Source organism: Vipera ursinii (assembly GCF_947247035.1).
Source record: "Vipera ursinii genome assembly, chromosome: 4".
NCBI classification, from domain to species: domain Eukaryota; kingdom Metazoa; phylum Chordata; class Lepidosauria; order Squamata; family Viperidae; genus Vipera; species Vipera ursinii.
Window position 1 is genome coordinate 3,307,031 of NC_139514.1, and position 25,325 is coordinate 3,332,355.

Consider the following 25,325-nt stretch of genomic DNA (forward strand, 5'->3'; position numbering starts at 1 on the left):
AATTCCCCCCCCCCCCCGTTATCTATTTTTTCCTAATTATCAAAACTACAAATCCTAAATTCTTTTTTTTCTCTCTCTATTTCTTCAAAAAAAGTCTATAAGGGTTTCCATTCAGCAAAAAAATTACATAGAGGTGTAGTCCTTGACTTACAACCATTCTTTTAGTGACTGAGGTTGCAGTGGCATTGGAAAAAAGTGACTTATGACCATTTTTCACACTTAATGACCATTGCAGCATCCCCGTGTTCACGTGATCAAAATTCAGACTCCTGGCAACTGACATTTGTGACGGTCGCAGTGTCCTGGCGGGTCAAGTGATCTCCTTTTGCGACCTTCTGATAAGCAAAGTCAATGGGGGAAGCCAGATTCACTTAACAACGTGTTACTAACTGAACAACTGCAGTGATTCACTTATCAACTGTGGCAAGAAAGGCTGTAAAATGGAGCCAACCTCACTTAAGAACTCTCTCTCTTAGCAGGAGAAATTTTGGGCTCAAGTATAGTCCTAAGTCAAGGACTACCTGTACTTAATTTTGGGGTGTAATGCAGGGGTCTTCAAACTTGGCCCTTTTATGACTTGTGGACTTCAACTCCCAGAATTCCTCAGCCAACGTGAGGGAACTATGACCCCTTTTATGACTTGTGGACTTCAACTCCCAGAATTCCTCAGCAGCATGAGGGAACTATGACCCTTTAATGACTTGTGGACTTCAACTCCCAGAATTCCTCAGCCAGCGTGAGGGAACTATGACCCTTTTATGACTTGTGGACTTCAACTCCCAGAATTCCTCAGCCAGCGTGAGGGAACTATGACCCTTTTATGACTTGTGGACTTCAACTCCCAGAATTCCTCAGCCAGCGTGAGGGAACTATGACCCTTTTATGACTTGTGGACTTCAACTCCCAGAATTCCTCAGCAGCATGAGGGAACTATGACCCTTTAATGACTTGTGGACTTCAACTCCCAGAATTCCTCAGCCAGCGTGAGGGAACTATGACCCTTTTATGACTTGTGGACTTCAACTCCCAGAATTCCTCAGCCAGTGTGCCTTGCTGAGGAATTCTGGGAGTTGAAGTCCACAAGTCATAAAAGGGCCAGGTTTGAAGACCCCTGATCTAATAGATGGCATTTGGGAGCATTGTTTCAGCTGTAGGCCTTGTGGGCCAACGTTGTGACGTCTCACTTAGCAACAGAAACTTTGGTCTCAATTGTGGTCATAAGTTGAGGACTATCTATATATAATGTCTTTCTCCAATCAGGGAGATCAGTTTAGCCATCTTTGCCAGTCCCACCGTCTTCATCAACCATTCCTCCCTTTCGGGTACTCCACTGTTTCTCAACCTCAGTAACTTTTATGATGGGTGGACTTCAGCTCCCAGAATTCCCCAGACAGCCTCTTCCAGTTACATGCTTGGCTGAAGAAACGCTCCATGAAGTTTTGCAGTTTTTATAAATCTTTAAACCAGGTGTTCCCAACCCCTCTGGTCTGTGGACCAATACCGGGTCACAGAATGCCAGCAACCATTCCGCACAAATAAACAAAAGTCCCATCCGTGGCATGCAGACAGTACACAAAACCACACACTCTCAGGTCCACGGACCGGTCCCTGGGGCCCCAAAGGTTGGGGACCTCTGCTTTAGACCATCTGGACAACGGTTAAGATGGGTGGACTTCAACTCCCAGAATTCCCGGCCGTGGCCAAGTTGGTTATAGAATTCTGGGAGTTGCCGAGGCCAGACGGGAAGAGGCTGCCTAAAAGATTTAGGCATTACAGGGAGTCCTCGACTTGCAGCAGAGCATTTAGTGGCCGTTCAAAGTTAACGACGGCACCGGAAAAAGGGACTTGTGAATGTTTCTCACACTTAACAACCGTTGCAGCATCCCCCGGGGTCACGTGATCGAAATGTGGATGCTTGGCAGCTGACTCAGATCTATGACGGTCGCAGTGTCCCAGGGTCACTGTGATCCCCTTTTGCGACCTTCTGATAAAAGTCTGAAATGGTATAGGGTTTCCTGCCTGAGCAGGGGGTTGGACTAAATGATCTCCAAGGTACCTTCCAACTACTTCTTCTTCTTCTTCTTCTTCTTCTTCTTCTTCTTCTTCTTCTTCTTCTTCTTCTTCTTCTTCTTCTTCTCCTTCTTCTTCTCCTTCTTCTCCTTCTCCTTCTCCTTCTCCTTCTCCTTCTCCTCCTCCTCCTCCTGTTGTTGTTGTTGTTGTTGTTATTATTAGTATTATTATTATTAATTATGTCAATGGGGAAGCCAGACTAACTTAACAACTGCAGGGGTTCACTTAACAACTGTGTTAAGGAAGGTCGTAAAATGAGGCAAACTGACTCAACAACTGTCTCACTTAGCCAAAAAAACCGTGGCCTCAATTGTGGTCATAAGTCGAGGGACTATCTGTATATTTTCTTAGTTCTACATCGAGATGCTGGAGATTGAAGTTGGAAAAAATCTTTTGAATGGCACTAGATTTAATGCAAAGCGTTCAACCCTTTCACCGGATCTTCCTGCCTATTGTGTGCCCGTTAACTATGTTGTAATCAATTTGCCTCTTTTGTGTTTGTGTGTTTGTGTCTTCACAGTGGGAACGCCTCTGGTTCTTACTCCTCACCTTTTCTTTCTTCCTGACCCTGGTCTGGTTCTACTTTTGGTGGGAAGTTCACAACGACTACAATGAAATCAACTGGTAAGTCCGAAAAGTAGTAGCAACAAGCCCAGAATCCTTAGCATGCGGCGCCCCCTCCCCCAATCAGATGCCCTCCTGATGTGGACCCCTGGAAAGGATGGGAGTTTGAAGCCCACCGGGGTATCTGGTGAGAACCTGCCTGAAGAAGCTGGCTAAATAATAGTAAAAAGAAGGGAATATTTGTAGCTCAGGATTGCACTGTGAGGGTCCTTGGTTCTCTCTGAGCTGGGTGGTTTTCTTGCAGACGTTTCATGACCCAACTAGGGAACGTCATCAGTACTAAAAGTGCTAATTTGCTGAAGCACTAAATAACAACTCAATCAATGATCCACCAACTCAGACAAACAAACAATAAACAATAGCCTAATCAAGGGACTACAAAGAACATTCCCACCAACACTGACAGGGCAAGCCATTTGTATGTAAAAAATAAGGGCAAACCCCCCTCCCTTCTACAACTGATGGCGTTACCTAGTTGGGTCATGAAACGTCTGCAACAACGTCTGAAACAACCAAGCTCAGCACCAAGGACCCCACAGTTCTCCTCCTCCTCCTCCTCCCACAAGCCCCCCTCCCTTCTACCACTGATGGCGTTACCTAGTTGGGTCATGAAACGTCTGCAAGGAAACAACCAAGCTCAGCACCAAGGACCCCACAATCGTCGTCGTCGTCGTCCTCCTCCTCCCCCTCCCACAAGCCCCCCTCCCTTCTACCACTGATGGCGTTACCTAGTTGGGTCATGAAACATCTGCAAGGAAACAACCAAGCTCAGAGAGCACCAAGGACCCCACAGTTCTCCTCCTCCTCCTCCTCCTCCTCCTCCTCCTCCTCCTCCCACAAGCCCCCCTCCCTTCTACCACTGATGGTGTTACCTAGTTGGGTCATGAAACGTCTGCAAGAAAACCAGCCAGCTCAGAGAGTAGCAAGAAGCCCAGAATAACCAAGAGACTTGCTCAGCAGATCTGGGTTCCATTCATAAAAAAAGCTCAAATATATGCAAGCCTTAGGTGGAGTAGTTGTGCCAAGATTTCTTTCTCCAGAGCAGGAAGAAACAGTACTTAGCATTTAAATTGCATCTACAACGGGTGGCCGAGTCTCCTTTCCTTAAACCTATTCCCATTCGGACTACCGCAGCGCCACTTGTACGGGGCCAACCCTTGAAGAGTGTTTGGGAAATGCCCTGGGTGGTTTTTGCAGTCCTGCCTTTGTTGACATTGTCGGCTATTCTGGGCCAAACGGTGTTGGCTGTCCTTTTGCTCCAGGGCACAATTCAAGGTGACAGTTGAGCGTGTATCCTTACCGCAGTCGCAAATTCCACCGAAAAGAATGTGCAAATTCAGAATTTCAGGAGCACAAACGTGAACGTCTTTTTTTATTAACTTGTTTTAATTCTGTAATGAAATTAAAAGTCCAATCGGCATTCTGCGTTCCCGGCCGGAAAGATCTGCTAAACATCCTCCCTGGCCTGTCTGGTGTAAACAAAACAAAACAACCCAGGGTTAAACATTCTCTACAAACAGCAGGGATTACGTTTTTTTAAAAACCAAAGAAAACAACTTAGCTGAAGGAAATGCCCCTGTGAAAAGCTTGCATCAAATAATTAGGGTGTCAGAGGAAACAAAACAGAACAATTTGCATTTTTAAATGAAATGTTCTGAAAGGAACTTGTGTTCATGCTGCTGTAAATCACTGCCTGGTTCTAGGTGTGGTGCGTTGACCAGTTTTAAAGGACTTTAATGAGGTTTTGAAGATTTTTGTTTTTCATTTGCTCATCCTAGGAAGAGAGAACTTGGATCCGTGGTGAGAAATGTCAGTATAGGTAGTCCATTCGTTTAATTTAATTTAATTTAATTTAATTTTAATTCCATTTATCTCCCGCCCTTCTCCGAAGACTCAGGGCGGCTTACAAGCTTAGCAGTAGCCTTCATTCTATGTATATGCCTGCTTATTAGGGCTTTCACACACACCACAGCGGCATTATTACAAAGTCAGCTTAATTGCCCCCAACAATCTGGGTCCTCATTTAGTGACCATTTGAAATTACAACTGCACTGACAAAAGTGGTTTTGGACCCTTTTCACACGGTTGCAGCATCCCCTTAGTCACGTAATCAAAATTTAGTCACTTGGCAACTGCCTCATATTTACGACGGTTGCAGTGTCCCTTTTGCGACCTTCTGACAAGCAGTCAATAGGGAAGGCCGATTCACTTAACAACCATATTACTAACTTAACAACTGAAGTGATTCCCTTAACAATGGTGGCCAGAAAGGTCACAAAATAGGGCAAAATTCACTTAACGTCTCGCTTAGCAACAGAAATTTTGGGCTCAGGGGTGGTCGTAAGGCAAGGACTACCTGTGCTGGCCTGCTGACATAAACGTTTTGGGATTGAGAGGGGTTGTTTTTTTTTTGAGGTGGGCGGAAAAATAATTCGTAATGGACTAGATGACCTCCAAGGTTCCTTCCAAATTATTATTGAGGAATTCTGGGAGTTGAAGTCCACCAGTCTTAAAGGGGCCAAATCTGAAGACCCCTGAGCTTACAGATCAGAGATGGCTCTTTCCAAGTAGGATACATGCTGGCTGGGGAATTCTGGGAGTTGAAGTCCATACCTCTGGGTTGAGAAATGCTGGTTTTATCTAGGACAGAGGTGGGGAACTATGGCCCCATAGGAATTCTGGGAGTTGAAGTCCACAAGTCATAAAAGTGCCATCATTCCCCATTCCTCATGAAGGAGGTAGGAAAATTCCCGTAGTGGGCTGGGGGGGGGGGTTGGACTAGATGACCTCCAAGGATCCTTCTCATCCTGTCATTCTATGATATATGCCCCTTGGCCATATCTTCCCTGGCATTAAAGTGGTTTCATTTAATTTTCTCTTGTATTCCCTCACTTGCCTCTCCAGGTTTTTATATAATAGAATGGGATACTGGAGTGATTGGTCCATTCCTATACTGGTTACGACGGCCGCTGGTTTCACTTACATCACAGCTTTATTGGTAAGTTTTGAACCCAGGATCTCCGGTGAGTTTTGTCAAAGCTTACACGGCAGAGATGGCCCGACGTGTCTTTTCCTGAATAAAATTAGGGGAGCTAATCGTGGATTTCTAAGTAGGGGTGGGTGCAGTTTTTACTTTCTTAGATTTTAAAGGTAATCCTTGACTTACAACGATCACAACCGAGGCCAAAAATTTCCATTATTAAAGTATGAAGCGAGTTTTGCCCACAGACGTTAAATGAATCAATGGAGTTGTTCGGTCCTTAAGTGAATCCAGCTTCCCCATTAACTTTGCTCGTCAAAAAAAAGGCCTGTAAAAAGTGGCCGTGTGATCCAGGGACACTGCAGCCATCATGAATGCATGCCGGTTGCCAAGTGCCAGGATTTTGATCATGTGACCGCAAGAATGTGTCTAGGAAATTCTGGGAGTTGAAGTCCACTCATCTCAAAAATTGCTGAAGTTGAGAAACCCCACTTTACTCAGCCACCTCTGTCGACCTCGCCTGAATTTAGGGTTGCGTCGACAAACCAAGATTGACCTCCTTAAGGGAAGACCGTAACGGAGGTCAGAATGGTCTTGATCAGGGCTCTTCCAACTTGGCCGTTTTATGACTTGGACTTCAACTCCCAGAATTCCTCAGCCAGCGTACCTGGCTGAGGAATTCTGGGAGTTGAAGTCCACAAGTCATGAAGGGGCCATAGTTCCCCCATGCTGGCTCAGGAATTCTGGGAGTTGAAGTCCACGAGTCATGAAGGGGCCATAGTTCCCTCATGCTGGTTCAGGAATTCTGGGAGTTGAAGTCCACAAGTCATGAAGGGGCCATAGTTCCCCCATGCTGGCTCAGGAATTCTGGGAGTTGAAGTCCACGAATCATGAAGGGGCCATAGTTCCCTCATGCTGGTTCAGGAATTCTGGGAGTTGAAGTCCACAAGTCATGAAGGGGCCATAGTTCCCTCATGCTGGCTAAGGAATTCTGGGAGTTGAAGTCCACAAGTCATAAAAGGGCCAAGTTGGAAGACCCCTGCTTTACACATGGGGGAAGTGTAGGCCCTTCATGACTTGTGGACTTCAACTCCCAGAATTCCTGAGCCAGCATGGCTCAGCTTGGAAACCATTCCCTTTCCCCTCAGCATGGCTGGCTGAGGAATTCTGGGAGTTGAAGTCCACAAGTCATAAAAGGGCCAAGTTGGAAAACCCCTGATCTTGATGGTTCTACAAAATCTTAAAGTCAGATCTGGAAGGAGTAGAGCGCGATGGAAATGCCAACCCTGAAGGTTAGATTAGGAAGGTGAAATTGCACCTCAGAAAAAGCCATGTTGAGGTGGTTGCCCCAGAAAGCCTTATGGATGTTTCCTTGCATGTACCAGGAGCTGAGCTGGATTGGTAGAAGACTTCAGTTTTTGTTCTTCATAGTTGCAAAAGCGCCTCCCTGAATTAATTAATAAATTGCTTTGTTTCTCTTCCCCTCCCCCTCTCCTTGTTTTCAGATTTTAGCGCTTTGTCACATAGCTGTAGGACAACAGATGAACCTGCATTGGATCCATAAGGTGGGCATTGGTTTGTTCTGTGACAGAGCTGTTGTAATATGAGAGTGTGTCTCGGGAACGCTCACAAAATGGCTGAGGAAGTGGGTGTGGCCAGTCCTAAAACTCGTTTTCCTAAAGAATGAGTTCTTTACCAGCTTTCCTTCTCCTCCTCCTCCTCCTCCTCCTCCTCCTCCTCCTCCTCCTCCTCCTCCTCCTCCTCTCTTTCTTTTCCTTTCTCCTTCTTTCTCCTTCCTCCTCCTCCTCCTCCTCCTCCTCTTCCCCGCAGCTGAAGTTCCAGAAGTGGAAACCTGGCTGTGGGCTTCCCTAAAATTTCCCCACCCAACCCAGGAAGACTTTGATAGCGGCTTTAAGATCAACCGCTCTATCTCCACACAAGCTTTCCTAGCTCCAGGGGCCATAGCCAAAGGACAGGTGTTAAAGTGTTTGTGAGAATGTGCATACTTCCAAACACAATGGGCGCACTGACCCCTGGGAACCTCTGTTTGACAGGCCTCGCCTGTCCTGTGAAGCTGAGATCAAACCATCAACTAAATAGAATAAAATCTCTTGGCTTGCATTTCAGATCGGTTTAATCACTACCTTGATCTCGACTGTTGTTACAATGAGTTGTATAGCCCAGTTGTGGGACGATGAGTGGGACATGGTGGTGATATCGTTGCAAGTAAGTGTTTTCACTTAATTTTACACACACACACACAGACACACACACACACACACACACACTTCAGAGCCAAACAGTATGGGGTTTTTTTGCCCTAAATTTGATTCTGCCCAGTTCAGCAATTGGATGTCACACGCAACTTTCCTTAAAAATCAAATTTTCTCATTTTTTTTAATGGCTACAGGTAGTCCTTGAGTTACGACCAAAATTTCTGCTGTTAAGCGAGACATTTGTTCAGTGAGTGAGCTTTGCCCCATTTTACGACCTTTCATGCCGCAGTTGTTAAGTGAATCACTGCAGTTGTTAAGTTAACAACACGGTTATTAAGTGAGCCCGGCTTCCGCATTGACTTGTCTTGTCAGAAGGTCGCAAAAGGGGATCACAGTGACCCTGGGATGTGCCATGGTCGTAAATATGAACCAATTGCCAAGCCTCTGAATTTTGATCATGTGACCCTGGGGATCCTGCAACCGTCCTATGTGTGGAAAACGGTCATAAGTCACATTTTTTTCAGTACCGTTGTAACTTTGGCCACTAAACGAGCCTGTATCTTTCATGTTCTGATTTTTCCTTGTTGTATCTAGGGGCAGGAAAGGAAGAGTGTCAAAGATAACCGTATCAAACATTGGGATTTTTTAATATTTATTTTATTTTATTTTAATCCCATTTATATCCCGCCCTTCTCTGAAGACTCAGGGCGGCTTACAAGCTTAGCAGTAGCCTTCATTCTATGTATATGCCTGCTTATTAGGGCTTTCACACACACCCCAAGCGGCATTATTACAAAGTCAGCTTAATTGCCCCAAACAATCTGGGTCCTCATTTGACCTACCTGGGAAGGATGGAAGGCTGAGTCAACCTTGAGCCTGGTGGGACACGAACCTGCACTAATGGCAGGCAGCTGGTGTTACTTAAGGAGGCATTAGCCCACTGCTCCACCAAGGCTCATCAGGCTTATATGTATTGAGGAAGAGGTTTCCGGCAAAAATAGGTTTGTCTAATGACCACGTTTAACGACCATGTTTTTTTATTGATGACGGCAGCATTTGCTTAACAGCCGCCCGGACAAAGATAATAAAAAACACACTCGGTACCGTGTTGATTCACTTAATGACCATCATTATTTATGACTTTATTCTGGGCTCAATGACTTGTAAATCAAGGACATTATCACTGTATCCCATGGTCACATGATTGATTTTCAGCAATTTTTTTGCCAGAAATCAGTGTTTACTTCCGATTTCCGGCAAAGGGTGCCCATTGACTGAAATAATAATAATAATAATAATAATAATAATAATAATAATAATAATAATAATAAGAAGAAGAAGAAGAAGAAGAAGAAGAAGAAGAAGAAGAAGAAGAAGAAGAAGTAGTTGGAAGGGACCTTGGAGGTTATCTAGTCCAACCCCCTGCTCAGGCAGGAAACCTATACCATTTCAGGCAAATGGCTGTCCAGTCTCTTCTTAAAAACCTCCAGTGTTGGAGCATTCACCACCTCTGGAGGCATGAGTTTGCTTAATGAGTTTGCTTAACGACCTCAATGACAAATGAGTTTGCTTAACGACCTCAATGTTTGCTTAACAATTTTCTCAGGGTTGTAAAAATTGAGCACAGTCACATGATCACCCACTTAATAACCATCAGGACACAAGTCGAGGACTACCCGTATAACTTTACAGTAAAAGTGTTATTGATCTACTTGGCATCAGATTCCTAATCTAGAGGGCTGAAAACAGAGTACAGGAAGTCCTCGACTTACAACAGTTCATTTAGCGACCACTCAAAGTTATAATGGCACTAGAAAAAGTGACTTATGATCATTTTTCCACACTTACGACCGTTGGAGCATCCCCACGGTCACATGATCAAACTTCACACACTTGGCATCTGACTCGTATTTATGACGGTCCTGAGGTAATATGACCATTTTTCACATGACTGTTGGAGCATCCCCACGCTCACGTGATCAAACTTCAGACACTTGGCATCTGACTCGTATTTATAATGGTCACAGTGTCCTGAGGTAATATGATGACCATCTTTCACACGACCGTTGCAGCATCCTCACGGTCACATGATCAAACTTCAGATACTTGGCATCTGACTCATATTTATGACCATCACAGTATCCTGAGGTAATATGACCATTTTTCATATGACCGTTGGAGCATCCCCATGGTCACGTGATCAAACTTCAGACACTTGGCAACTGGTTCGTATTTATGACGGTCGCAGCGTCCGAGGTTCACGTGATCCCCTTTTGTGACCTGACAAGTGACGTAAATGGGGAAGCCCGATTCACTTAAGCACGGTGTGATTAACTTAACGGCTGCAGTGCTTCACTTAACAACTGTGGCAAGCAAGGTCATCAAAACTGGGCAAAATTCATTTAGCAAATGTCTCACTTAGCCACAGAAATTTTAGGCTCATGAAATGAGGACTTACGTGTAAATGGAAGGGCCAACAGTTGAAAATTTAATTTAATTCCCTGCAATTTTGCGGGACTGCGTTTCGGAGCCATGCAAATAATGCTTTTCTGCCTTAATTCCCCTCTCCTCCTCTTGCTACCGTTAGCTGCCCGAGAAACAACATTTGCCTACTAATTCTTTGCAAATAATTTCCCTCCCCACTCTAGGCAACTGCTCCTTTTCTACACCTAGGAGCCCTTGTGGCTGTCACGGCCTTGTCTTGGTTGGTGTCTGGACAATTTGCAAAAGCCGAAAGAGCCGGTGAGTAGATCTGGGTTCCCATTCAGCTGGGAAAAAATGGAATAACAAGGGATGAAGAAGACAGACAAATCACAAAACAAGGATCGCACCTTCACAGTGCAAACTCTACCTCTCTTGTTGGGGTGTTCTGTTGTAGTAGTAGTAGTAGTAGTAGTAGTAGTAGTAGTAACAACAACAACAACAACCCGTGTCAACCCTTAGTGCCAGGCAATTTGAGTGTTCAGTTGACTGAGTTTCATGTTTTATGAATAAAAGTTTTATATAATAATAATAATAATAATAATAATAATAATAATAATAATAATAATAATAATAATAATAATAAAGTTGGAAGGGACCTTGGAGGTCATCTAGTCCAACCCCCTGCTCAGGCAGGAAACCCTAGGCCATTTCAGACAAATGGCTGTCCAGCCTCTTCTTAAAAACCTTCCAGTGTTGGAGCATTCATTGCTTCTGGAGGCAGGGTGTTCCACTGGTTGTTGTTGTCGTTGTTGTTGCATCATCTCTGTTTCCATCCCTGAAAAAAGCACAGCTGCATGTAAAGTTGGATCTACCTTGGTCCTCAACTTACGACCAGTCACTTAGTGACAGTTGAGAGTTCCAGATTCGAGGTTCCAATGGTTACCCCTCCCTTCGTGATCACGCAGTCACTTTGGGGGGGGGGGCTTGGCAACTGACTCATGTTTACTCCAATTTGCAGCATCCTTTGGTCCCGTGACTCCCTATTTTTGACGTGTGTATGTGTGTGTGTGTGTGCGTGTGTCTGTGTGTAAATGACTTTTAATTTTGTCTTCAGGCAAAATGCACCCATTGCAGACGATGGGTTTGCTTAAAGATCACGGCCTTCACTTAACAACCGCGGTGTCTGCTTTACATCCGCCCCCAAAAATGTTCTAAAATGGGGTCGGTCATACAGGTGTCTTCAACTTATGTCCAGCCTGACAGAAATAATGTCAGGAATTCTGGGCTCCCTTGTAGTCGTAAATCAAGGAGAATCTACAGATAGTCCTCAACTTACAGCGGTTACAACAGCCCTGGAAAAAGTGACTTACGACCTATTTTTCACACTTACGACCGTTGCAGCATCCCCGTGCTCATGTGATTTACATTCAGAGGCTTGAGAACTGTCTCACATTTATGACGGTTGATCTGCCCTGGTCATGTGTTTGTCTTTTGCAACCTTTTGGCTAGCAAACGGGAGGGAAGCCAGATTCGCTTAACAACGGCGTTACTAAGTGAAGAACTGCAGTGATTCACTTAACAGATGCAGCGAGAAGAGTCGTAAAATGGGGCACAACTCACTTTACAAATTTCTCACTTAGCGGCCGAAATTTTGGGCTGAATTGTGGTCGTAAGCCGAGGACTGCCTGCGTATCTTTGTGCTTAGAAACCCTTGGAGGTTTTTTTCCCTTTTTTTTTCTTTTTTTCTTTTTTTTAAAAGCTGAGATTGACAAGCATACCGAAATCCACGTTTGATTAAATCCTAAACTTTCAAGCGGAACAATCTGAAGCTGGTACCTCACTGTACGTTACCAAAAGAGAAATTTGCAGATTTTCAATTTCTGGTTTTTCTTTTCCTGCTGATTGTCAGCAAGCCAGAGACGATATTGCTTTGCTTGTTGCCTTATTCATTTTTCTCCTTTCACGCGACGCTCTTGACGTCCTCCTGGCTGGGGAATCCTATCCTGCAAATCATAACTTCGGCTGCAGTTTGGATATTTGAAAAAAATGTTGTGCGAGCTTGCCCTTCGGAGGCCCAGAACTTGCAAAGTTCTCCTTGAGGCTAGAAAAACTTTGCCTGTAGCAGCACGCCGGGATCGGATAAAGTTGGGGAGGACGAAATGTCTGGAGACGAGAACAGGGAGGAAAAGAGACAGAGGCCATCCGACATTCAGCAAATTAAGCAGATCCGGCACTTCGCACTTTCATATCGAATCTCACCCTCCTAAGCACTCTTGGCTGCCCCTGGCTAGTTGCTGCCACCGTAATTCCCTTTAATTTCTAATTCAGCCCGTCAGGATTGGAGCAGAAATGTTTGCGTGTGAGCGTTGTTTTTTTTTTTTTAAATGCATTAGCAAGCCTAATGTTTGCAAAAAGTCTTAGCAGGTTTCCAGGGAAAGATTGACGGAGCGATGCGACTCTACAACTACGGCGACAAAAGTAAAAAAATAAAAATAAATAAATAAAATAAAGCCGGAATTAGGTACGACTTCTCTGCCTTTGACATAATTGCAAAACCCAGAAGGTTGGGGTTTTAATATGTCTTTTAATTACTGTTTTAAATCTGGGCATAATATTTAATTGTTTTTTAACTTTTGTATTTCGTTTTTATATTTATTGCCCTGTACACCGCCCTGAGTCCTTCGGGAGAAGGGCGGTATAAAAATATAATAAATAAAATAATAATAAAATAAATAAATAAGGTTGAGGCCTAGGTGCTCCGTTAGCTTTGCTGGTTGGCTTGTAGGCTTTTCGCTACCAGACCGAGTAACGTCATCCGTGCTGGTGGGGTTCGCTGCTCGCCCTGACGGCGTCGCTCTGCTCTGATTGACGGCGGTCTCCATTGCTTCTCCCTCCAGCTTCCCAGTTGCTGATGTTTGGGACCTACTTCACAGTGGTACTTGGGCTGTACCTGGTGCCCCTCACCATCTCCTCCCCTTGCATCATGGAAAGGAAGGAGCTGGGGCCCAGACCGGCCATCCTCGGCCACCGAGGAGCCCCCATGGTAGGTAGGCCTCGTTTCATTCTCTTCACCACCCCCCACCCCACAACAGCTTGAAGCACAGACTATTGAACACCCTGTCTGGCCACATACCGTTACATATTAATGTGATTATATACTATTATATACCATCATATGCTATCATATACTATACTATTATATACTAACATATACTATACTATCATATACTATACTAGTATATACTATTATATAAAAAGATAAAGGTTCCCCCACACATGCGTGCTAGTCGTTTCCAACTCTAGGGGCCGGTGCTCATCTCCGTTTCAAAGCCGAAGAGCCAGCACTCGTCCGAGGACGTCTCCGTGGTCATGTGGCCGGCATGACTAGACGCCAAAGGCACACGGAATGCTGTTACCTTCCCACCGTAGTGTTCCCTATTTTTCTACTTGCATTTTTACATGCTTTCGAACTGCTAGGTTGGCAGAAGCTGGGACGAGTAACAGGCGCTCGCTCTGTTATGCGGCACTCGGGATTCGACCCGCCAAACTGCCGACCTTCTGATCGACAAGCTCAGCGTCCTAACCCACTGAGCCACCGCGTCCCTTACATATACTATCATACTATACTAGTATATACTATCAAATACTATACTAGTATATACTAACTATACTATTATATACTATCATAATATATACTATTATATGCTATCATATACTATACTATTATATGCTATTATATACACTATCATACTATACTAGTATATACTATCATATACTATACCATTATATACTATCATATACTATGCTATTATGTATTATTATATATACTATCATACTATACTATTCTATACTATTCTATACTATCATACTATACTATTCTATACTATACTATTCTATACTAATTATACTATTATATACTATCATAATATATACTATTATATGCTATCTTATACTATACTATTATATGCCTTTATATACACTATCATACTATACTAGTATATACTATCATATACTATACCATTATATATTATCATATACTATGTTATTATGTATTATTATATATACTATCATACTATACTAGTATATACTAGTATATACTATACTACTACACTATCATATACTATACTATTATATACTACACTATTATATTATATATTATCATTTTATATACTACACTATACTATACTATTACCCAGTGGTGGGATTCAGCCGGTTTGTACCACTTCGGCAGAACCAGTAGGTAATTTTTTTTGTTGCCCGGGCCCAGAATGGACTTCCGGAAGCGGCATCCATACAGAGAACCGGCAGTTCACCTATTTGAATCCCACCACTGCTCTTACCACGACACTATACCATACAGTATTAGTATTAATATTAATAAGGAATGTTGTTGTTAGCTGCGAAGTCGTGTCCGACCCATCGCAACCCCACCCCAGCTTGAAGCACAGACTATTGAACACCCTGTCTGGCCACATACCGTTACATATTAATGTGATTATATACTATTATATACCATCATATGCTATCATATACTATACTATTATATACTATTATATACTAACATATACTATACTAACATATACTATACTAGTATATACTAGTATATACTATTATATACTATCACACTATTCTATCATATACTATACTATTATATACTATCATACTATAGTATATACTATCATACTATACTAGTATATACTATTACATACTATCACTACTATTCTATACTATCATATACTATACTATGCTTGACACCTGGTCCATACTTATTACCTGTGATCCCCTTTTGCGACCTTCTGGACAAACAGAGTCAATCAGAAAAGCCAGATTCATTTAACAAACAATGAGTAATTTAACAGCCGCACTGATTCACTTAACAACGGTGGCCAAAAGGTTGTAAAACGGGGCAAAACTCACTTAACAATCGTCTCACTTAGCAACAGAAATTTTGGGATCAATTGTCATCGTAAGTCGCAGACTACTTGTATACACACATACATACATGTTTGTGTGTATACACACACACACACACACACAAAGACACACATAGCAATATGAAGTTCTTTGCTACATACACACACACACACACAGAGTATATACACCCAAACATACATATATAATCATACCCACACACAGGTACATGTATGCATTGGGTGGCATACAAGTTTAATAAATAACAAACATTCAAAGAAACTATTAAGAATTTTGTAATTCAGTCCTTGTTAACTTTAATGTTTTTTGTGTTTTTATCCTGCTGTAAGTCACCCAGTCGCTTTGGATAGTGAGATGGGCATATAAATGTAATAAATAAGGAGGAAGAACGGCACAGTATCAGATTTTTTAAAAATTCTGTTGTTACAGCCCATCTCAATAAACGTAATTTTCATTTTGAATTAAATTAATTTTAATTTTAGCTTTTCAGTGGAATTGCTGTTCCTGGCCTGTTGGGGCCTATATCTTTAAAACATGCTTGGATAGCTGATGCTTGTATTTTAGTTTCCGGTTTGGAACTGTGTGTCCCACTGTATAGCTATTGGTTCGTAGCTGTAAAAAAATAATAATTTATTTTTTCTGTTTTTTCTCTAGTTAGCACCTGAAAACACACTAATGTCCTTCCAGAAAGCAATGGAAGAAAAAGTCTACGGTGTGCAGGCAGATGTGGTGATAAGGCAAGTCTCTCTGCTTGTTCTCAAGGTTAAAAGACCGGTGTGTGTGTGTGGGGTGTGTGTGTGTGTGTGTCTCAAATCTTGGCAACTTTAAGACTTGTGGACTTCAACTCCCAGAATTCCCCAGCCCCAAATCTTAAAGTTGCCAAGTGGCATAGCTGGCAGAGGAATTCTGGGAGTTGAAGTCCACAAGTCTTAAAAGTTGCCAAGTGGCATGGCTGGCTGAGGAATTCTGGGAACTGAGGTCCACAAGTCTTAAAAGTTGCCAAGTGGCATGGCTGGCAGAGGAATTCTGGGAGTTGAAGTCCACAAGTCTTAAAAGTTGCCAAGTGGCATGGCTGGCAGAGGAATTCTGGGAGTTGAAGTCCACAAGTCTTAAAGTTGCCAAGTGGCATGGCTGGCAGAGGAATTCTGGGAGTTGAAGTCCACAAGTCTTAAAAGTTGCCAAGTGGCATGGCTGGCTGAGGAATTCTGGGAACTGAGGTCCACAAGTCTTAAAAGTTGCCAAGTGGCATGGCTGGCAGAGGAATTCTGGGAGTTGAAGTCCACAAGTCTTAAAAGTTGCCAAGTGGCATGGCTGGTAGAGGAATTCTGGGAGTTGAAGTCCACAAGTCTTAAAAGTTGCCAAGTGGCATGGCTGGCAGAGGAATTCTGGGAGTTGAAGTCCACAAGTCTTAAAGTTGCCAAGTGGCATGGCTGGCAGAGGAATTCTGGGAGTTGAAGTCCACAAGTCTTAAAAGTTGCCAAGTGGCATGGCTGGTAGAGGAATTCTGGGAGTTGAAGTCCACAAGTCTTAAAAGTTGCCAAGTGGCATGGCTGGCAGAGGAATTCTGGGAGTTGAAGTCCACAAGTCTTAAAGTTGCCAAGTGGCATGGCTGGCAGAGGAATTCTGGGAGTTGAAGTCCACAAGTCTTAAAAGTTGCCAAGTGGTGTGGCTGGCAGAGGAATTCTGGGAGTTGAAGTCCACAAGTCTTAAAGTTGCCAAGTGGCATGGCTGGCAGAGGAATTCTGGGAGTTGAAGTCCACAAGTCTTAAAAGTTGCCAAGTGGCATGGCTGGCTGAGGAATTCTGGGAGTTGAAGTCCACAAGACTTAAAGTTGGCAAGTGGCGTGGCTGGCAGAGGAATTCTGGGAGTTGAAGTCCACAAGTCTTAAAAGTTGCCAAGTGGCGTGGCTGGCAGAGGAATTCTGGGAGTTGAAGTCCACAAGACTTAAAGTTGGCAAGTGGCATGGCTGGCACAGGAATTCTGGGAGTTGAAGTCCACAAGTCTTAAAAGTTGCCAAGTGGCATGGCTGGCTGAGGAATTCTGGGAGTTGAAGTCCCCAAGTCTTAAAAGTTGCCAAGGTTGGAGACCTTGGTTCAAGAAGATGCTTTGTCTGTTTTTGGTCTCCAAAATTCCCTGCCCTGATTTACATTCCTAGTTCTGTGCAGCCATTCAGCTCCCAAGAGCAGAGATTCACAGTGGATCTTAATCAGTTGCATTTGCAGTCAATAAAGGGGTTAAGAGAATCTTGGAAATTGGAAGACCCTCAACCTCTAGCAGTCGTTTATTGGTGAATTCATCACAAGGGGAAGCCCTAAGAGTTATCTGAAACTCTTTTTCCTTACAATGCAGAACCAAAACACAACAACAAAAAAACAACACTTCCAGGCTTTTTCTAGATAAAAGTCATCATAAAAACCATCTGCTTGTTGAAAAAAATAAATACTTTGAGGTATTCTCCACCCCAGATCTTCTTGCACTTGCTTGTATACTGTAACAGAGTCTGTCAGTCTGTGTGACTGACCTGATTTTTACCACCTTTTTTTTTTTTGCCACGGTCGTTAAGTGGACTCTGTGGTCATTAAAAAAAACACGGCAGTCGTTGCCACTTTCTCCTGCCCTTGTTTGTAGTCAATCCATTATTATCGCGATTACTTTGGAACTTTAAAAAGTAAAGAAAACTTTACCAGCAAAATCCACCAAGCTAAGAAAAACAGATTTATTTATTTATTTTTCTTTTTTAAAAAATGGCAATATACCGCCCTCTAACGGTAGTCCCTCGGATTATTAAATCTTGCTTAGCAGAATAAATAAACAACAAAAGAAATACCCAGTCCGACCATCTTTTTATACTTAACCCAAATCTGAATTTTGCAGTGATGAAAAGAAGGCTACAAATGGGCTGGACTAGAAGACCTCCAAGGCCCCTTCCGGCTCTATTCTATAAATCTGACCCAGCAGGGTAATTACTATATTCTTGTCTCCTTCTGTTCACAGTTACGACGGAGTGCCTTTTCTTATGCATGACCAGACTTTGCGAAGAACGACCAACATCGAGGAAGTATTTCCAGAACTAGCTTACGAACATTCCTCCACGTTCAACTGGACGGATCTGGAAAGACTAAATGCAGGCAAATGGTTCCTCAAGGTGTGTAAGTAAGTAGTAATATTATGTCCCGTGCTGGTTGACACCCCTCAAAAGGGATGTAGTGAAGCTAGAGAAGGTTGGTAGGACCACAGCTGAGATGAGGTGAGTGTGCGGCAAACAGTCAAAATAAAACAGCCAACACAAAACAGAACAGCCAGCCATGTGCTGCAGCAGCTGAAAAAGCTAATATAATACAGTGCTAGGTTGCATTAACAGAGGGATAGAATCAAGAGCATGGGAAGTAATGGTACCATTTTGTAAAACCTTACTAAGACCGCACTAGGAATACTGCATCCAGTTTTGCTTACCCCGATAACCAAAAAGATGTTGAGATTTTGGAAAGAGTGCAGAGAAGAGCAACAAAGTGGATTAGGGGACTGGAGACTCAAACATACGAAGAACAGTTGCTGGAACTGAGTAGGTCTACTTTAATTAAGGACTAGTGGTGACACGATAACAGTCTTCCAATACTTGAGGGGTTGCCACAAAGAAGAGTTGGGGGTCAAGCTATTCTGCATAGCGCCCGAAGGCAGGACAAGAAGAAACAGATGGAAATTAATCGAAGGTGAGAATCAACCTAGAATTAAGGAGAAATTTCCTGACAGCTAGTAACAACTAACCAGTGGAACTCCTTGCCTCCAGATGTTGCGGGCGCTCCATCACTGGAGGTTTTTAAGAAGAGACTGGACAGACATTTGTCAGAAATAATATAAGTCTCCTGCGTGAGCAGGGGTTGGACTAGATGACCTCCAAGGTCCCTACAAACTCTGTTATACTGTTACTAGTTCAGGGGCTGCAACAGCTTCCCTGTGGGTAAAGGTTGCAATATTTGGGCTCCCCCCCTTAATTCTAGCAGGATGGCAAATTTGCAGGGACCTAACGGTGGGACGTGGTGGCTCAGTGGGTTAGGACGCTGAGCTTGTCGATCAGAAGGTCGGCAGTTTGGCGGGTCGAATCCCGAGTGCCGCATAGCAGAGTGAGCGCCTGTTACTCGTCCCAGCTTCTGCTAACCTAGCAGTTCGAAAGCAGGTAAAAATGCAAGTAGAAAAATAGGGACCACTCCGGTGGGAAGGTAACAGCGTTCCGTGCGCCTTTGGCGTCTAGTCATGCCGGCCACATGACCACAGAGACGTCCTTGGACAAGCACTGACTCTTCGGCTTTGAAACGGAGATGAGCACCGGCCCCTAGAGTCGGAAACGACTAGCACGCACGTGCGGGGGAACCTTTACCATTACCTTTTAACCGAGATCTCCAGAATTATGCCTGGTTTTTGATAAAATGGACAGGGGGAAGCTGTTGGGTTTTTTTTTGTGGGGGGGTGGGTGTTTCCCAGATTCTAAAACGGGCCGTCAAACCCACGAAATTGAATGTTGGAAAAATCAGGGCAGACAACAGAAAAGAGACATGTTTTTTTCTTCTTCTTCTTTACCCAACGTATAATTCAGCTTTGGGATTTGATTGCGTGAGATGGGGAGCCTGCTAATTACTTGGCTGTTCCAAAAGTGTTGTTGTTGTTGTTGTTGTTTTTACAAAAGGCAACTGGACTTTCTTGGGGTTGTTTTTTTTTTTTTCCTTTGAAAAGGTTTCGCTTCTCCTCCGAAGAGGCTTCCGAGAACTTGAAGAAGCTTCTTGGGAGGAGCAGGGAAACGTTTTCCAAGGGAAAGAAAGAAGAAAGTCCCAGTTGCCTTTTGGGGGTAAATAAATAAATAAATAAATAAATAAATAAATAAATAAATAAATAAATAAATAAATAAATAAATAAATAAATAAATAAATAAATAAATATCACCTTGGGGGCAACCGTGATCTGGATAACCTTTTTTAACCTCCCGATTTCTCAAATCGTACCGTGATCTGGATAACCTTTTTTAACCTCCCGATTTCTCAAATCGTACCTGCCACCTTGAAAGTGCGACGCCCGCCGTTCTTTCCACAGAGTGACCCCTTCTGGACAGCCAACTCCCTTTCCCTCTCTGACTTCGTCAAAGCCGCCAATCAGTCGGTCTGCAAACTGGCCGAGATGCTAGAGGCCGTCAAGGGCAACGCCACCGTCCTCTTGAGCCTTCAAGACCTGCCCGAAGGTCACCCCTACTTCAGCACATCGGTCAACGTCACCCTGCAAACCATCCTCGCCTCGGGCATCCCTCAGCAGGCGGTGAGTCGCACGGGACCTTTGTGGGTAGCACCTAGCAATAACGCTCAGACTTATACGCCGCTTCATCGCCCTCTCTAAGCGGTTTATAGAGTCAGCATATTTGGCCCCCCTCCCCTTTCCCCCCCCCCCAAAAAAATCTGGGTCCTCATTTTACCGACCTCGGAAGAACGGAAGGCTGAGTCGACTGTGAGTTGGTCGGGATCGAACTCCTGGCAGTGGGCAGAGTTTGCCTGCAATGCTGCATTCTAACCACTGTGCCACCATGGTTCCTTCCTTCCTTCCTTCCTTCCTTCCTTCCTTCCTTCCTTCCCTCCTTCCCTCCTTTCCTCTTTCCTTCCTTCCTTCCTTTCCCCACTCCCTCCCTCCCTCCCTCCCTCCCTCCCTCCCTCCTTCCTTCCTTCCTTCCTTCCTTCCTTCCTTCCCACTTAGCAATAGCACTTAGATTTATATACCACTTCACAGCCCTCTCTAAGCGGTTTATAGAGTCAGCATATTTGCCCCCCAACAATCTGGGTCCTCATTTTACTGTCTTCGGAAGAATAGAAGGCTGAGTCAACCTTGACCCGGTCAGGATCGAACTCCAGACTGTGGGCACAGTTAGCAATAACAGTAGCCCTTAGACTTATATACCACTTCACAGCCCTCTCTAAGCGGTTTATAGAGTCAGCATATTGGCCTCAACAATCTGACTTTTCAGTTTATGGGCCTTGGAAAAATGGAAGGCTGAGCCACCCCGGATCGAACTCCTGGCAGTGAGCAGAGTTGGCCTGCAATACTGCATTCTAACCACTGCGCCACCACTGCTCTGCCAGGTAGTTGCCGGACGGACAAAAATTACATCAAAAATCCAAAGCAGAAGGGGGTTCATGGATAGTTAGAGAGCAACGTGGCTACGACAGACCCACAAGAACGACGAGAGTTGTAGGACGATCCTGGGAAGAACCGGCTCTCCAAAAGAGTTTCACTTTGCTCTTGATTCATTTAATGACCGGGATAAATACAGGTAGATCTTGACTTAACTAACCACAACCGACCCCAAAATTTCCATTGCTAAGCGAGACAATTGCGAAGCGAGTTTTGCCCCACTTTAGAATCTTTCTTGCCGCGGTTGTTAAGTGAAGCACTGCAGTTGTTACGTGGGTCACACGGTTCTTAAGTGAATCCGCCTTCCCCCTTGGCTTTGCTCGAAAGGGAGGTTGCACAAAGGGGATCAGTTAACCCTGCAACCGTCATAAGTACGTGCCAGTTTCCAAGCCTCTGGATTTTGATCACCTGACCCTGGAGATGCTGCAACGGTCCTAAGGGTGGGAAACAGGCCTAAGCCACATTTTTTTTCTCACTGCCATTGTAACTTTGGAGCGTCGCTGAACGAAGGGTTGTAAGTCAAGGACTAACTCTTCTGTCCAGCTCATGTTGGTTAAGTGTGCCCACCTACGTTTTCGCGATTCTAGCTAAGGCATCGGCACGGGTTTCGAGTTACTTCGGACTCTGCTGAGCTGTTGTAACTCCGACTGCTCCAAAGCGTCTCCTGTGAACTTCCGAGGTCGGTTCGCCTCGGAGGTGGTGACCCCCTCCCTCCTTCTCCCTGCTGCTCTTCCAGGTGATGTGGTTGCCCAGTCTGGACAGGCAACTGGTTCAAGAAGTCGCCCCCGGTTTCCAGCAGACGTCTGGGCAGAAGACAGATGCCCAGCGGTTGAGAGACCAAGGTTTCCAGATGCTCAACCTGAGATACACCAAGGTCACCCGCGCCGAGATCAGGTTCGCTTCTCCACTCACACCCTTGCCGATCTTTTGTTCTGTCCCAGCCTACGCACGTCCTTGTTACTTCACAAGTAACCGACCCCTCTTTTTAACAGTAGACTGGAAAAATAAACCCTTTTTTATCTGAGTCACAGACCTTGTCCACAAAACAAAACGGAGCACGAGCCAAAACAGGAAATAACCCGCTGGTAAATTAAACAGGTAGGGACGCGGTGGCTCAGTGGGTTAGGACACTGAGCTTGTCGATCAGAAGGTGGGCAGTTTGGCGGGTCGAATCCCGAGTGCCGCGTAACAGAGTTGAGTGCCTGTTACTCGTCCCAGCTTCTGCCAACCTAGCAGTTCGAAAGCACGTAAAAATGCAAGTAGAAAAATAGGGACGACTCCGGTGGGAAGGTAACAGCGTTCCGTGCGCCTTTGGCGTCTAGTCATGCTGGCCACATGACCACGGAGACGTCCTCGGACAAGCGCTGGCTCTTCGGCTTTGAAACGGAGATGAGCACCGGCCCCTAGAGTCGGAAACGACTAGCATGCGTGTGCGGGGGAAACTTTACCTTTACCTAAATTAAACAGACCATCATCTCTGGACACAGGAGTTCTTGGCAAACAGTTGCCTCCAGCAACCAGCCCTGCCCACGCATTCCCTTCTTTTGTTACGCAGCCCCCAAGGCGTGGCTTCTCGCTGCTTTGTCCTTCTCCCCTGGAGTCGCCCCATTGCCTCCCTCTGATTTACTCGTGTGACCTGTCTGCGTCTGCGAGTGTCTCTGAGGTCTTCCAGCTGTGCTTCCTCCCAGTCTGACTCAGCCTCCCAGCCCAGCTGGCTCTCAGCTTGACCACGAGTGGAGGGGCCTGGCTCTTCCTCACTTTGTAAGTCTTGTAACTCATCAGAGCCTTCCTCCGACTCTAATGGCTCCCCTCCTCCTCTTCCTCCTCCTCCTCCTCCTCTGATTCCCCGAACTCAGCGGCCGGGATCACAGGCTGGCACGGAATCACAACAATCTGATCCTTTGGTCTGTTTTTCAGAGGCGGTGCCTGATGGGCAATGCGATCTTTCTGAAGGGTACCCCCTTCTTCTCGCTGATGGCCCCGGTGCTTGCACTTTGCGCTTGCGCTTCTGAAGATGTTCCTTCTCCCTCTGCTTTTTTATGTTACCGTCAGTATACGAAGTTAGGCCTTTGATACAATCGATAGCAGAGGTTCCCCAACTTTGGGGGCACCAGGGACCGGTTCTGCGGTTTTTCCGCAGGCCGGAGGGCGCGTGGTTTTGTGTGCTGCCTGCATCCCAAGCATGGGGCTTTGCTTGTTTGTGCGGACCGGTTGCTGGCATGCCACGGCCCGGTCCCTGTCCACAGATCCGGGGTTGGGGACCTCTGATCTATAGAATGCCAGAAATGGGACGTCAAAGGATGAAGCGCTTAGTATTTCCCACATTTCCTAAGCCAGGGGTCCCCGACCCCCTGGTTTGTGGATCAGCAGCAGTCCACAACCCGCAAAGAAGCAAAGTCCCGTCCGTGCGCAGGCGGGATCCAGGAAGCAGGCAAAACCAGGCCCCTCCCATCCGTTGGAAAAACCGCCCTCCATGGAGCCGGTCCCTGTGGCCCAAAAGGTTGTGGGGGGGGGGCAGTGTCCTAGGCCAGTGGATCCCAACCTTATTTGCACTAGGGACCGGTTCTGTGGAGAGAGGTTTGTTTCCGCGAACCGGAGCGTGTGTGTGTGTGTGTGGTTTTGTGTGATTCCTGCATCCCGCGGATGGGGCTTTGCTTGTTTGTGCAGACCGGTTGCTGGCATGTCGCGGGCTGATCCCGGTCCACGGATCAGAGGTTGGGGACCCCTGCCCTAGGCGTTCCACGCAACCGGCAAAATAATAAAATGCTCCCACTAAAACGCCATTTTAGCCTTCCTTGTTGCCTCAAGTAGATCAATGCTGGTCTTTTTTTTTCCCTCTTGTCCCCCCCCCCCCCGTACTGCATTTTTTTCTTTCATTTTTGGTCTTTTTGATAAAGCGTTGGGGTTATCTCCTTAAAACTGGTTCTCCCTCTCTTAATTCCTACCCCCCCCACCCTTATAGGGAATATGCCAGTGCAAACCTGAGCGTCAATTTGTACATTGTCAACGAGCCGTGGCTGTATTCCATCCTCTGGTGCATGGGAGTTGAGTCGGTCACCTCCGACAATTCTCACGTTCTCCGCCAGCTGCCTTCCCCGCTCTGGCTGATGGTAAGTTGGGGTTTGTTGGCGACTGTTCTTTTGCTGGGGTTTTGCCAAAGGCGCCTCGGTCAAAGGGCAGTTTGCACACCCCAGACGGTAATCTTTTTTCTGAAGCTCAATTACAGGTTCTCCTTGACTTGACAACAACAACAACAATAATAAAGTTGGAAGGGACCATGGAGGTCATCTAGTCCAACCCTCTGCTCAGGCAGGAAACCCTATACCATTTCAGACAAATGGCTGTCCAGTCTCTTCTTAAAAACTTCCAGTGTTGGAGCATTCACAGCTTCTGGAGGCAAGGAGTTCCACTGGTTAATTGTTCTAACTGTCAGGAAATTCCTCTTTAATTCCAGGTTGCTTCTCTCCTTGATGAGTTTCCATCCGTTGCTTCTTGACCTACCTTCCGGCGCTTTGGAGAATAGCTTGACTCCCTCTTCTTTGGGGCAGCCCCTGAGAGATTGGAAGACCGCTATCCTGTCTCCCCCCGTTCTTCTTTTCATTAAAGTGGACATCCCCAATTCCAGCAACCGCGTTCCTTCTATGTTTTAGCCTCCAGTCCCCTAATCATCTTTGTGGCTCTTCTCTGCACTCTTTCCAGAGTCTCGACGTCTTTTTAACATCGTGGGGACCAAAACGGCCCAGATGAGCTGCCTTGTGTTCTCACAAGATGTTTTCAATCTCTCATTGCAGCAGGCACTGGTCCCCTCGTGCTTTAATTTTTAATTTTTTTAAATTTTAATCCCATTTATATCCCGCCTTTCTCCGAAGACTCAGGGCGGCTTACAATTTAAGCACAAACCAATGTGCTTAGCA

The 25,325-nt window shown here is 45.1% G+C and overlaps 1 protein-coding gene across 1 annotated transcript in view; it reads left to right on the top strand.

Moving 5' to 3' along the window:
• The window catches only part of LOC310640378 (glycerophosphodiester phosphodiesterase domain-containing protein 5-like), a gene marked incomplete at its 5' end in the record, with an annotated part of 48,725 nt that overhangs the window by 3,303 nt on the left and 20,097 nt on the right, over positions 1-25,325 (top strand). The window contains 11 exons of the mRNA XM_083362589.1: positions 2,591-2,694; positions 5,599-5,692; positions 7,180-7,239; positions 7,802-7,900; positions 10,539-10,632; positions 13,212-13,357; positions 15,901-15,983; positions 18,241-18,391; positions 20,329-20,547; positions 22,148-22,305; positions 24,374-24,521. Of these exons, the coding sequence (XP_083218715.1) occupies positions 2,591-2,694; positions 5,599-5,692; positions 7,180-7,239; positions 7,802-7,900; positions 10,539-10,632; positions 13,212-13,357; positions 15,901-15,983; positions 18,241-18,391; positions 20,329-20,547; positions 22,148-22,305; positions 24,374-24,521 (1,356 nt within the window). The remainder of the gene's footprint in view (positions 1-2,590; positions 2,695-5,598; positions 5,693-7,179; positions 7,240-7,801; positions 7,901-10,538; positions 10,633-13,211; positions 13,358-15,900; positions 15,984-18,240; positions 18,392-20,328; positions 20,548-22,147; positions 22,306-24,373; positions 24,522-25,325) is intronic.